General features: G+C 39.3%; 1 protein-coding gene across 5 annotated transcripts in view; it reads left to right on the top strand.

Moving 5' to 3' along the window:
* Positions 1–14966, top strand: part of RPS6KA5 (ribosomal protein S6 kinase A5) — a 200239-nt gene that overhangs the window by 113163 nt on the left and 72110 nt on the right. For 4 of the 5 annotated variants that reach the window (XM_073998073.1, XM_005562022.5, XM_065549226.2 and 1 more), the window contains exons 4-5: positions 8931–9046; positions 13339–13446. In XM_073998073.1, coding sequence (XP_073854174.1) covers positions 13442–13446 — 5 coding nt within the window. In that variant the 5' untranslated portion in view covers positions 8931–9046; positions 13339–13441. Of the gene's footprint in view, positions 1–8930; positions 9047–13338; positions 13447–14811; positions 14885–14966 lie in introns of all 5 variants that reach the window. The other variant, XM_073998072.1, reaches the window with a different exon arrangement.

Here is a 14966-nt window from a genome sequence, read left to right as displayed (position 1 = left end):
ATAGTTTGAAGTCAGGTAGTCTGATGCCTCCAGCTTTGTTCTTTTGGCTTAGGATTGACTTGGCAATGTGGGCTCTTTTTTGGTTCCATATGAACTTTAAAGTAGTTTTTTCCAATTTTATGAAGAAAGTCATTGGTAGCTTGATGGGGATGGCATTGAATCTATAAATTACCTTGGGCATTATGGCCATTTTCACGATATTGAGTCTTCCTATCCATGAGCATGGAATGTTCTTCCATTTGTTTGTATCCTCTTTTATTTCGTTGAGCAGTGGTTTGTAGTTCTCCTTGAAGAGAGAGATTCACATTCCTTGTAAGTTGGATAGCTAGGTATTTTATTATCTTTGAAGCAATTGTGAATGGGAGTACACTCATGATTTTGCTCTCTGTTTGTGTGTTATTGGTGTATAAGAATGCTTGTGATTTTTGCATGTTGATTTTGTATCCTGAGATTTTGCTAAAGTTGCTTATGAACTTAAGGAGATTTTGGGTTGAGACGATGGGGTTTTCTAGATATACAACCGTGTCATCTGCAAACAGGGACAATTTGACTTCCTCTTTTCCTAATTGAATACCCTTTATTTCTTTCTCCTGCCAGATTGCCCTGGCCAGAACTTCTAACACTATGTTGAACAGGAGTGGTGAGAGAGGGCATCCCTGTCTTATGCCAGTTTTCAAAGGGAATGCTTCCAGTTTTTGCCCATTCAGTATGGTATTGGCTGTGGGTTTGTCATAAATAGCTCTTATTATTTTGAGATACGTTCCATCAATACCTAGTTTATTGAGAGTTTTTAGCATGAAGGGCTGTTGAATTTTGTCAAAGGCCTTTTCTTCATCTGTTGAGATAATCATGTGTTTTTTGTCGGTGGTTCTGTTTATATGCTGGATTACATTTGTTGATTTGCGTATGTTGAACCAGCCTTGCATCCCAGGGATGAAGATCACTTGATCATGGTGGATAAGGTTTTTGATGTATTGCTGGATTCGGTTTGCCAGTGTTTTATTGAGGATTTTTGCATCGATGTTCAACAGGGATATTGGTCTAAAATTCTCTTTTTTTGTTGTGTCGTGTCCCTGCCAGGCTTTGGTATCAGGATGATGCTGGCTTCATAAAATGAATTAGGGAGGATGCCCTCTTTTTCTGTTGATTGGAATAGTTTCAGAAGGAATGGTACCAACTCCTCCTTGTACCTCTGGTAGAATTCAGCTGTGAATCTGTCTGGTCCTGGACTTTTTTTGGTTGGTAGGCTATTAATTATTGCCTCAATTTCAGAGCCTGTTATTGGTCTATTCAGAGATTCAACTTCTTCGTGGATTAATCTTGGGACGGTGTATGTGTCAAGGAATTTATCCATTTCTTCTAGATTTTCTAGTTTATTTGCATAGAGGTGTTTATAGTATTCTCTGATGGTAGTTTGTATTTCTGTGGGATCAGTGGTGATATCCCCTTTATCATTTTTTATTGCGTCTGTTTGATTCTTCTCTCTTTTCTTCTTTATTAGTCTTGCTAGCAGTCTATCAATTTTGTTGATCTTTTCAAAAAACCAGCTCCTGGATTCATTGAGTTTTTGGAGGGATTTTGTTTCTCTATCTCCTTCAATTCTTCTCTGATCTTAGTTATTTCTTGCTTTCTGCTAGCTTTTGAATGTGTTTGCTCTTGTTTCTCTAGTTCTTTTAATTGTGATGTTAGGGTGTCAATTTTAGATCTTTCCTGCTTTCTCTTGTGGGCATTTAGTGCTATAAATTTCCCCCTACATACTGCTTTAAATGTGTCCCAGAGATTCTGGTATGTTGTGTCTTTGTTCTCGTTGGTTTCAAAGAACATCTTTATTTCTACCTTCATTTCGTTATTTACCCAGTAGTCATTCAGGAGCAGGTTGTTCAGTTTCCAAGTAGTTGAGTGGTTTTGAGTGAGTTTCTTAATCCTGAGTTCTAGTTTGGTTGCACTGTGGTCTGAGAGACAGTTTGTTATCATTTCTGTTCTTTTACATGTGCTGAGGAGTGCTTTACTTCCAACTATGTGGTCAATTTTGGAGTAAGTGCGGTGTCGTGCTGAGAAGAATGTATATTCTGTTGATTTGGGGTGGAGAGTTCTGTAGATGTCTATTAGGTCCACTTGGTGCAGAGCTGAGTTCAATTCCTGAATGTCCTTGTTAACTTTCTGTCTCGTTGATCTGTCTAATGTTGACAGTGGGGTGTTAAAGTCTCCCATTATTATTGTGTGGGAGTCTACGTCTCTTTGTAGGTCTCTAAGGACTTGCTTTATGAATCTGGGTACTCCTGTATTGGGTGCATATATATTTAGGATAGTGAGCTCTTCTTGTTGAATTAATCCCTTTACCATTATGTAATGGCCTTCTTTGTCTCTTCTGATCTTGGTTGGTTTAAAGTCTGTTTTATCAGAGACTAGAATTGCAACCCCTGCCTTTTTTTGTTTTCCATTTGCTTGGTAGATTTTCCTCCATCCCTTTATTTTGAGCCTATGTGTGTCTCTGGACGTGAGATGGGTCTCCTGGATACAGGGTCTTGACTCTTTATCCAATTTGCCAGTCTGTGTCTTTTAATTGGAGCATTTAGCCCATTTACATTTAAGGTTAATATTGTTACGTGTGAATTTGATCCTGACATTATGATGTTAGCTGGTTATTTTGTTCTTTAGTTGATGCAGGTTCTTCCTAGCATCGATGGTCTTTAGATTTTGGCATGTTTTTGCAGTGGCTGGTACTGTTGTTCCTTTCCATGTTTAGTGCTTCCTTCAGGAGCTCTTGTAAGGCAGGCCTGGTGGTGACAAAATCTCTCAGCATTTGCTTGTCTGTAAAGGATTTTATTTCTCCTTCACTTATGAAGCTTAGTTTGGCTGGATATGAAATTCTGGATTGAAAATTATGTTGAGGCCGGGCGCGGTGGCTCACGCCTGTAATCCCAGCACTTTGGGAGGCCGAGATGGGCGGATCACGAGGTCAGGAGATCGAGACCATCCTGACTAACATGGTGAAACCCCGTCTCTACTAAAAATACAAAAATTAGCCGGGCGCGGTGGCGGGTGCCTGTAGTCCCAGCCACACGGGAGGCTGAGGCAGGAGAATGGCGTGAACCCGGGAGGCGGAGCTTGCAGTGAGTGGAGATCGCGCCACTGCACTCCAGCCTGGGAGACAGAGCGAGACTCCGTCTCAAAAAAAAAAAAAAAAAAAAAAAGAATGTTGAATATTGGCCCCCACTCTCTTCTGGCTTGTAGAGTTCCTGCCGAGAGATCTGCTGTTAGTCTGATGGGCTTCCCTTTGTGGGTAACCCGACCTTTCTCTCTGGCTGCCCTTAACATTTTTTCCTTCATTTCAACTTTGGTGAATCTGACAATTATGTGTCTTGGAGTTGCTCTTCTCGAGGAGTATCTTTGTGGCATTCTCTGTATTTCATGAATTTGAATGTTGGTCTGCCTTGCTAGGTTGGGGAAGTTCTCCTGGATAATATCCTGAAGAGTGTTTTCCAACTTGTTTCCATTCTCCGCATCACTTTCAGGTACACCAATCAGACTTAGATTTGGTCTTCTCATATAGTCCCATATTTCTTGGAGGCTTTGTTCGTTTCTTTTTATTTTTTCTTTAAACTTCTCTTCTTGCTTCATTTCATTCATTTGATCTTCCATCACTGATGCCCTTTCTTCCAGTTGATTGAATCGGCTACTGAAGCTTGTGCATTCGTCACGTAGTTCTCGTGCCATGGTTTTCAGCTCCATCAAGTCCTTTAAGGACTTCTCTACATTGGTTATTCTAGTTAGCCATTTGTCTAATCTTTTTTCAAGGCTTTTGACTTCTTTACCATGGGTTCGAACTTCCTCCTTTAGCTGGGAGAAGTTTGATCGTCTGAAGCCTTCTTCTCTCAACTCGTCAAAGTCATTCTCCGTCCAATTTTGTTCCATTGCTGGTGAGGAGCTGCATTCCTTTGGAGGGGGAGAGGCACTCTGATTTTTAGAATTTTTGGTTTTTCTGCTCTGTTTTTTCCCCATCTTTGTGATTTTATCTACCTTTGGTCTTTGATGATGGTGACATACAGATGGGGTTTTGGTGTGGATGTCCTTTCTGTTTGTTAGTTTTCCTGCTAACAGTCAGGACCTGTTTCCTGCTAACTGCAGGTCTGTTGGAGTTTGCTGGAGGTCCCCTCCAGACCCTGTTTGCCTGGGTATCAGCAGCGAAGGCTACAGAACAGCAAATATTGCTGAACACGAAATTTTGCTGCCTGATGGTTCCTCTGAAAGTTTCGTCTCAGGGGTATCCGGCCGTGTGAAGTGTTAGTCTGCCCCTACTGGGGGTTGCCTCTCAGTTAGGCTACTTGGGGGTTAGGGACCCACTTTGAGGAGAGGCTGTCCGTTCTCAGGTTCTCAGATCTCAAGCTCCATGCTGGGAGAACCACTACTCTCTTCAAAGCTGTCAGACAGGGACGTTTAAGTCTGCAGAGGTTTCTGCTGCCTTTTTTCGGCTATGCCCTGCCCCCAGAGGTGGAGTCTACAGAGGCAGGCAGGCCTCCTTGAGCTGCCGGGAGCTTCCCCTGCCACTTTGTTTACCTACTCAAGCCTCAGCAATGGCGGGCGCCCCTCCCCCAGCCTCACTGCTGCCTTGCAGTACAATCTCAGACTGCCTGTGCTAGCAATGAGCGAGGCTCCATGGGCATGGAACCCTCTGAGCCAGGCACGACATATAATCTCCTGGTATGCCGTTTGCTAAGACCATTGGAAAAGCTCAGTATTAGGGTGGGAGTGACTCGATTTTCCAGGTGCTGTTTGTCACTGTTTTGCTTGGCTAGGAAAGGGAATTCCCTGACCCCTCCCGCTTCCTAGGTGAGGCGATGCCTCGCCCTGCTTGGGCTCACACTCAGTGCGCTGCACCCACTGTCCTGCACCCACTGTTGGACATGCCCCAGTGAGATGAACCCGGTACCTCAGTTGGAAATGCAGAAATCACCAGTCTTCTGCGTCGCTCACGTTGGGAGCTGTAGACTTGAGCTGTTCCTATTCGGCCATCTTGGAACCCCTCCTACTGGTGTTTTGTTATTGTTGAGACCGAGTCTCACTCTGTCGCCCAGGCTGGAGCGCGGTGGCACATCTTGGCTCACTGCAAGCTCCGCTTCGGGGGTTCACACCATTCCTCTGCCTCAGCCTCCCGAGTAGCTGGGACTACAGGCACCCGCCACCACGCCTGGCTGATTTTGTTTTGTATTTTTAGTAGACAGGAGATTTCACCATGTTAGCCGGGGTGGTCTCGATCTCCTGACCTCGTGATCCGCCCGCCTTGTCCTCCCAATGTGCTGGGATTATAGGTGTGAGCCACCGTGCCCAGCCTTCCTACAGGTTTATATTTAACGTGTGGGGTATCAACTACAGACCATTATCTCTCTCTCCTTTTTTTTTTTTTTTTTTTTTGAGACTGAGTCTCTCTCTGTGGCCCAGACTGCAGTGCAGTTGGCCAACTGCAACCTCCGCCTCCTGGTTCAAGCAATTCTCCTGCCTCAGCCTCCCGAGTAGCTGGGATTACAAGTGTGCACCACCATGCCTGGCTAATTTTGTATTTTTAGTAGAGACAGGGTTTCACCATGTTGGCCAGGCTAGTCTCAAACTCCTGACCTCAAGTGATCCTCTTGTCTCAGCCTCCTAAAGTGCTGGGATTACAGACATGAGCCACCGTGGCAGGCTCAGGTCATTATTTCTTATGAATATAAATGCAGAATTCTCAACAACATTCTATCAAACCAAATCCAGTAACAAAAATAATTATATTCCATGGCCAAGTGGAATCTATCCCAGTACTGTAAAAGTGGTTTACCAACCAAAAGTCAGTCAGTTTAATATACCATATCAGCAGAATAAAGAACACAAAACATATGATCCTCCCAATAGATGTAGAAAAACAGTATTTGCCAAAATTCAACTCCTTCATGAATAATGCTCAACAAAGTAGGAATGCATGTGAAGTTCTTTTTTTTTTTTGTTAAGATGGAGTCTCGCTCTGTCGCCCAGGCTGGAGTACAGAGGCACGATCTCGGCTCACTACAAGCTCTGCCTCCCGAGTTTATGCCATTCTCCTGCCTCAGCCTCCCGAGTAGCTGGGACTACAGGCGCCCGCAACCACGCCCGGCTAATTTTTTGTATTTTTAGTAGAGACAGGGTTTCACCATGTTAGCCAGGATGGTCTCGATCTCCTGACCTCGTGATCTGCCCGTCTCGGCCTCCCAAAGTGCTGGGATTACAGGCGTGAGCCACCGTGCCCGGCCGGATATGAACTTCTTAACCTGATAAAGGCATCTGTGGAAAAACCAAGAGCCAACATAATGCTTAATGGTTAAAGACTAAATGCTTTCCCCGTAATATCAGGAGCATGGACAGAATATCCACTTTCCCACTTTATTCAACATTATAGGCAAGAAAAGGACACAAAAGGTCTTCAGGTTGGAAAGGAAGAAGAAAAACTCTTATCTAAAGATGACATCTTATAAATAGAAAGTCCTAAGGAATCTACTCAGAAACTACTCGAACTAATATATAAGTTTAGCAAAATTGCAGTATGTGAGATCAACATACAAAAATCAATTATATTTCTATACATTTGGAATAAACAATCTGAAAATGAAGTTAAAACCATTTACTTTAGGATCAACAGGAATAAAATATTTGGGAATAAATTTAACAAAAGAAGTACAAAAACGTATACTCTGAAAACTACAAAACATTGTTGAAAGAATGGAAGAAGACCTAAATAAATGGAAAGACATCGCATGTTCGTGGATTGAAGGCAGCTATGCTCACCACTGCATCACCCATGCATTCTCAAGTTCATAGAGTTTGCTGTTCAACTTATAAAGTATACAACCCATAACTGCCCCCTCAAAATAAAATAACTTATTTTATGATGTCAAGTCAATCCATCCCAAAAGGAGGAAGTAGGACACTTGATATTTGAGGTATGTCTCCTTAGATTTTTGGTTACTTTTTCGTAATCTCCTAGTAAGTGGAAAATAAAGCACTTTGTCCCAAGTAACAATAATTCATAAGTAGTTGTTATTCCTGTTTTATAGATAAAGAACTGAAGCTCAGAGAGACTTAATTTGCTTAAGGAAGGACAGCTGTGGAGCCATTGTCTAGTTCGGGACCATCAATTACAAAGCCCTGTTTCTTTTAACTATGCCATGTTGCATTTGAAACAGGAGTACATTAGATTTTTTAAATAGTAGACTGGCCTCTTAAGTTTCAGAGTGGTTTTGTTCAGAGACCCTGTTTATAATATATTCTAGTATTAAGAATTTGTGTTCAATTGTTAATGCCATAGACATCTATTTTGTGCTTACTGCATGCAGGCACTATGATGAGTAAATAGTGATGAATATATTAATCCTTACTTTAGCAGAGAAAGTAAGTATGCAAATAAACAATTGCAGTATAGCAAGATAACTGCAGTGCTGGAAGTCTTAAATAAGTATAATGGTAACATAGAAGAAAGTAATCAACTCTGCTGCAGTGGCCATAGAAGATGAGATGATTGAATTGGACATTCAAGGCTATGTAGGAGTTTGTCAGTTGAAATATGCGTGCTTCTTTCTGTATCATGACTGACTATGGAAACCATTTATGCATAAACACGACTATTGGGTTTTTAAGTAAATAACTAAGGTAGGAAAAAAGTTCATTATTAATTTGCAGGAATCCTGTGTTCCTTTATACTTTTTTAATAATTAGCTTTGTGTTCAGATATAATTAAAACTCCTTGGTAAAATACAGAAGCCTGAGAAGGGAAATGGTTTTTGCTGACATGTGGTTTGTAAAATGCATTGCAAAACAACTAGCTATTAGAGTTCTTTAATTCTGTTGTACCTGCTTTTTGGAATTTGAAGTTAAATGGACAAAGTAAAAGAAAAATTTGTGAGTTCATGAAGAATTCCGTTCTTTTATCAAATTGTGGTAAACTCAACAAGTGAATATACTTGGGATATACGCTTTTCAGATTTTTCAGGAGAAAAGCTTTAAATTGCATTTATGACTTTTCTAGTTGTTAATAGTTTCTCACACACAAATACTGTGTGTTAATGTATCAGTGGTTTCTGATGAAACTAATTTAAAGCTTTTTTGCAACATTTATTTGGCAAAAGTTTATTCTATAGGATTTTGAGCAGTTTCTAATATTAATTTGTATAGTTGTCACCTAAAATAATGAATGATAAATAAGTTCTGAGTTTATGAAGAAATGTCTTACTACAACCATGTGTCAACATAACTATTTTGGTTTTTTAAAAAATTAACCAGCTCCCTTATTTATCTCTTAATGTAGCCTTTTGGTCACATATTTCATTATCCCCCTTGGGATAAACAGAGAAAATTGAAAGGAAAATAGGAATCTTCTACTTTTAGAATCTTTGATTTGACCAAGTTGTAATACTTATACTTTTGGGCTAAATAAAAGGGTATCTATTACCTAATATAAATTTTTGGAAGTGCACGTAGACAATTCTGGAAAATAGGGAATCTGTTTATAGGTGACTGGCAATTATTACAAATGGAAGGATGGGACTTTGTGTTTTGTTTTGGTTTTGGTTATTGCGGTGGCTGATGTTTTGGTACTCCAGAGTAGGTTAAGTATGCATTATGTGGTGATGGCAGAGGTTTCTAATATGCTGTATTTGAAAAAAATATTTAAATATATGCAGATTTTAGCAATAGTTTTAATGGCAATACTCTTTGCAAACTCATATGAATATATTTAAGGTAATCTTTTTTTGTGAAACTGTATTGCTATCTGAATCCAGAAATCTACATGAAACTATATGCTAAATTGTATAAATAGCAGTATTTTAAAATCAGTGCCTTATGATAAATCCAAAGTGATTAAAAGGAAACACTGCTTCTCATTTATGAATACAAGTTTAAGAAAGAAAAATATATTTCATTTTTAGATTATATAAATGGTGGAGAACTTTTTACTCATCTTTCTCAAAGAGAGCGTTTCACAGAGCACGAGGTGCAGATTTATGTTGGAGAGATTGTGCTTGCCCTCGAACATCTCCACAAGGTAAGACACTTGATTTTTCAAGTTTCTTTTTTGAAGTTTGTTAACTAAGGTAATAATGGAGCTAGAAGAGCTCATGTTTTTACGTGTTATTGTCTTAGTGGAGATTATGAAAGCACACTTACAGAACATTACCAATTTTCTCAATTTCATAATTCCGTTTGAAAAAAATCTACTTTCCAATTGTACTTGCTATGGTGGAGATTGAAAAGAACTTAAGCAGTTTTTGGCCTTTTTCCTGAAAAATCTTAATGCTTATTTGTTACAAAGTATCATTAAAATAAAAACCTTTAATTATTAAAATAACCAATAAAATGAAACCATCAGTCATAATATGTATTTCTTTCATTGTAATTTACTGCATTGCAGACTCTGCCTGTAAACCTTCAGGGTGTGTCCTGATGAGGTTGGAGAATAAGAGTTATTTCCCACTCTCGCACTCTGGCTTTCTTTTCCATTTGTTTTGTCCCTGACACCGTCCCTTGCTCCCACCCCCTTTCTCCTCCATTGTCCCCAGGTAGGATGAACTCTTACTAAAAAACTTTAAATGGAATTCATGTCTGTGACCCTATTCAAACTGTAACAATCAGTTCAAACTTTAAGAAATGTTATTTCAGATACCATTAATCTTGAGCCAAGAAATTTTGACTCCGTTTTTTGTTTTACTTAATAAGGAAATATTGTAGAAGCAGTCATTATGTAGACCAGGCTTGTGTTTTTCCTCAGAGACGGAAAGTACTCAAGTAATTTTTAAATTAGGACAATTCAGGTACATCATGAAGCCACTCTTCCTCATCATGTTGTATTCAGGTCCTACACTAGTTTAAGATAGAGATTGAAGTGCTGATTATGGAGCATAGAAAAGAAAGGAGAGAATTGAAGGAAAAAGTAAGGATGAAGGATGACATTTCTAAAGGGGCAGGCAGCAAGGTGGAGGTAACAGATGGGTGAGGCTGTGAGAATAAATGATGGTAAGATGTCAGAAAAAAAGAGATCAGGAAAAGGGCAGATCCAGCCCAGAGCAGAAACAAGACCTGCCAGGTGAAGGGAGATGGTTCAAGGGTAGGAATCTTAGGGAGACTGAATGAAAAATGTATGAGAACAAGGAGGGAAAGAAACCTTTGGCAATAGGGGATTGGGGAGCAGGGCGGCAGTACAATGCAGAGGAAGGGGAACGAGGTGCAGTCAAGTAGGCACTCAAACTGAGGTAGCAGAACAGACACTTGGACTTCTTTTGATAGAAGTCTTGATACGGTAACAGGCTTTAAGATGATTTTTGTGGGATATAAGATAAGACATTTTCATACAAGAAACTAGTGGACCCAGGAATACGCTGCAGAGAAAGACCTTTGAAATTTATGATTTAGGACAATTAGTTTATAATATAAAAATGATGGTAGAAATCATCATAAATATGAGTAAGAAACAAAATGAATAGCTCCAGTGAGTAAGCTAGAAAGTCCAGTGTAGTGGTGCAATCTCGGCTCACTGAAGCCTCCACCTTCCCAGGCTCAGGTGATCCTCTCATGTCAACCTCCCGAGGATCTGGGACCACAGGCGTGTGCCACCACACCCAGCTAATTTTTGTATTTTTTATAGAGATGAGGTTTTGCCATGTTGCCTAGGTTGATGTTGAACTAGACTCAAGCAATCTGCCCGCCTCAGCCTCCCAAATTGTTGCATTACAGGTGTGAGCCACTGTGCTTGTCCAAAAATCCAGTTTTTAATTTATGTGAAACTTGCTCATTGTCAAACACAGAAGTAATATAACAATCAATATTGGATATAACTGTAATTGATACGGAATGAGAGTAATACAGCAAATGAAATCTCGGTTAATCTTCTCCTAATCTTACTACCCTAAAAAGATACAAATAAATATAACGCAAAGCCAGCAATGTTAATCTTGATAAAGCTACTAACATTGGGTTTCACAGGAAGAGGCAAAAATGGATGTTTACTTGCGAGTGATAAGCTGACGCAGATAGTAAATTATTTGTTCCTAAAATATTTTCCAAAGAGGTTGTTTTTAAGGAAAAAGCATCTCCTGGTTGTTAGATGCATATAATGCTCCAAGTCAATGTCTGTTCAATATAAGCTCTAGACATTTTCTTTTCTGTCTTGTAGAACACTGAGACTCTTAGAGGAAAATTGCCTAGTACTTTTGTGTTTTGTTTTGTTTTGTTGTGTTGTGTTGTGTTGTGTTGTGTTGATACAGGGTCTCACTCCGTTGCCCAGGCTGGAGTGCAGTGGCATGATCACAGCTCACCATAGCCTCAACCTACTAGGCTGAGGTGATCCTCCCACCTCAGCCTCCTGAGTAGCTGGGACAACAGACATGCACCACCACACCTGGCTAATTTTTGTATTTTTTGTAGAGACAGGGTTTTGCCATGCTGCCCAGGCTAGTTTCAAACTCCTGAGCGCAAGCGATCCTCCCATCTTGGCTTCCCAAAGTGCTGGAATTACAGGCATGGGCCACCCGCGCTTGTCCCTTTTTGGCTCCATTTTTAAAAAAATAGAGACGTAGGGTCTAAACATAGACATAGGGTCTCGCTTGCTGGAATGCTATCATAGGTCGCTGTGGCCTCAAACACCCTGAGCTGAAGTGATCCTGCTGCCTCTGCTTCCTGAGTAGCTCTAGGACTGCATGTGTGCCACCACACCCAGGTAATTTTTTTTTTTTTTTTTTTTTTTGAGGCGGAGTTTTGCTCTTGTTGCCCAGACTGAAGTGCAGTGGCACTATCTTGGCTCACTGCAACCTCCGCCTTCCGGGTTCAAGTGATTCTCCTGCCTCAGCCTCCCAAGTAGCTGGGATTACAGGCATGTGCCACCACGTCTGGCTAATTTTGTATTTTTAGTAGAGTCAGGGTTTCTATATGTTGGTCAGACTGGTCTCGAACTCTCGACCTCAGGTGATCCGTCCACCTTGGCCTCCCAAAATGTTGGGATTACAGGCGGGAGTCACTGCTCCCGACCCAGCTAATTTTAAAAATTTTTTGTAGAGATGGGTCTCACTGTGTTGCCCAGGCTGGTCTTGAACTCCTGGATTTAAGTGACCTTCCTGCCTCAGCCTTCCAAAATACTAGGGTTACAGGCAAGAGCCACTGTGCCTGCCCCTTCGTGTTTTTCTGTATATAATTTTGATTTCCATTTTAAGAGATTATTAAGAACTTTCTCATATTCTTAGCATTGAGGAAAGCAATGTTTCTAAGTTTAGAAACATTTAATTCAGGCTGACATAACTGAAAACATGAAACAGAATTTGTGCAGATCAAGCACCTTTTATATGAGTTGGATAGATTTATTTGTTATATAGCTGAAGTGTTTTGCTATAGAACTTACAAAGAAGTAAGTTTTATAAATGCAAAGTAAAACAGAGGGATCTATAAATGTTACTTAATTGATTTTCTTTGCTTATTTAGAACTAAAGTTTGAGCCTAGTGCAGTGGCTCACACCTGTAATCCCAGCTACTCTGGAGGCTGAGGTGGGAGGATGTCTTTAACCCAGAAGTTTGAAGTTGCAGTGAGCTAGGACCATGCCACTGCACTCCAGCCTGAGTGACAGAGTGAGACCCTATCTCAAAAAAAAAAACAAAAACAAACAAACTAAAGTTTGAGTAAAATTAACCTATGATCTTCAACCTTTATGTTTAAGAGCCTGTTAATCAGCAATTCTTTATGAATTTCCTATTTTATACATTTTCCTATTTTATACATGATGTGCTGCATAAATACCTGATAAATACATAAAAAGTGAATAACAGAGTTGTCTTTTTATACCTATATAACAGAATATATAGGTATATAAAGACAAATAGGAAGTACCTAGAAAATATCAGTCATGTATAGGTAAGTACAATGTAAACATAGGTGTTATAGGATGAAACACAAGGAAATGACCAGGGGATCCGGTTAGTCAGGAAATTCTTCTGAAGCCATTAGGAAGTGATGGACAAGAATTGGCTGCAAAGGCACCTGAAGGTCATCTAGAGTGAGAGTGAAATAGAAAGAATAGAGACTTGAAGAAGCACTAGTCAAGAGGGAGGCCCTAAAGAAACTGACCCAACGAGGTAGACCCTGTGCACGAGGAGAACAAAGAAGTAGGTTGGAGACATCGAGGGAACGCAGCAGATAAAAGAATTTCCATTTGCCCTGACCAGTCACCAAGAGCCATCACAGGATCCTGAGGAGGGAAATGCCTTTAAAAAAAGAAAAAAAAGGTAGACAAGAAAGACTGTCTTAATTCATTTTTTGTAAATTATTTTAAAATTTATATTTCTTTCTTTTTGCAGTTGGGGATTATATATCGTGACATTAAGCTTGAGAATATTCTGCTTGATTCTAATGGCCATGTAGTGCTGACAGATTTTGGTCTGAGTAAGGAGTTTGTGGCTGATGAAGTGAGTATGATATTTTAATTTGAATTTAGTAATAACAGAATGTAAACAAGGATGAAAACTGTAGAATAAACATTTAGCAGAAAACTGCCATATGAATTCTGAACTTTCGTGCAGGTTTGTCCATGAAAAATGTAGAGATTTTTAGTTTAAAATTAATATGGAGCCGTCCTGTTAAAATCGCGGTAAACCATGATGGATATATCAGAATTTCTATTTATTTAAAAAAAAAAAAAAAGGCACTATGCATTTAACTTTCCCCATAAAATATATAAAATATGACTGAAAAATTAAATAACTCTTTTGGCCCTTCAGGAGAATTATGGCTTTGATAGTGGCCAATAAAGAATCATAAAGCAAAGTACACACTGTTTACATTGTGATAACAAAGTAGGACATGCTATGAAGGCCCTTTGAATTTGCTTGACAAGAATGACAGATCTACTAGCCCCAATTTTTAAATAATATTGCTGGTTTTTGCTCAACATGAATTAAAATGTGGTGGCTAATGTGCAGATTTTACATTTGGAGGACTTTAATTTTCAGTATTATTTAGAATTTGTTTAATATTTCAAATGCATTTAATGACACTTAAAATTGTACATCTATTAGTTGTAATTAAATACTGTTTATATAATGGTTGTAATATAAGTTACATTTATTTCTGCACTACTAGTTATTCAAGATAACTAAGTAAATTTGAATGTCATTTTCATTTCTATCCAGGAAATTGCTGGTATAGAATATGGAATCATAGTAAAATGTTTGTAGTGAAGGACTTTGTTATTATAAAATACATCATTCTTAGATTCCAAATTAGGTATATCTATTTCTGATGGGTTTTTGGAGTATTGCTTAAGCAATCCTAAGTGAGTGAGATAAGTGCTGAAATTATAAAACTTCCAGGTCCTAATTTTTTAATCACTTCTATATTCATTCAGTTTACTTATACAATGAATATTTACTGATCACCTCTACTATGCTGGGTACTGGACAATACAATAATAAGTGAAGTGGAAATGATCTCTACCTTCATGAAGCTGTAGTTATTACAGTAAATTGATCATCTTTGATACAAATATCATAGTTATAAAATAGATGAATTTTGAGGCATTTACTTCTAAATTTGATTTTTAAAACTTTTTATGCCTTTGTAAAAATTTTAGTGGCGACTTCGGCAAATTGTAGCAGATTAAATCTGTTTACTGTTGCCTCCTTAATACATCCCACAAGAATAAAAGGAAAGGGATAAGATAGACATGCACTCAAAAGGGAAAAGAGAAAATAGCAACTACCTTTTAGAAGATGGATGACAGTAACATGGGAAGCCTAAAAGCAGGCTGTCTGTACTTCTGACCCCCTAAAAAGGTTCAAGAATTGGAGGCAGCAGGTATCCCTCGAAGTAGGAATGCAGGTGATGCAGGACCCAGGAGGACTGATTGTAAGTCTGTGTAAGAAACAGGTAACCCCTTGATTCTATCTCTGCCCCTGTTGACATAAGCAGCTGTGCCTTCCTCACCCTA

The sequence above is a fragment of the Macaca fascicularis genome, chromosome 7, assembly GCF_037993035.2.
Source record: "Macaca fascicularis isolate 582-1 chromosome 7, T2T-MFA8v1.1".
In the NCBI taxonomy this organism is placed as follows: Eukaryota; Metazoa; Chordata; class Mammalia; order Primates; family Cercopithecidae; genus Macaca; species Macaca fascicularis.
The sequence above is the reverse complement of the archived record's forward strand: the minus strand, read 5'-3'. Positions and strand labels throughout refer to the sequence as shown.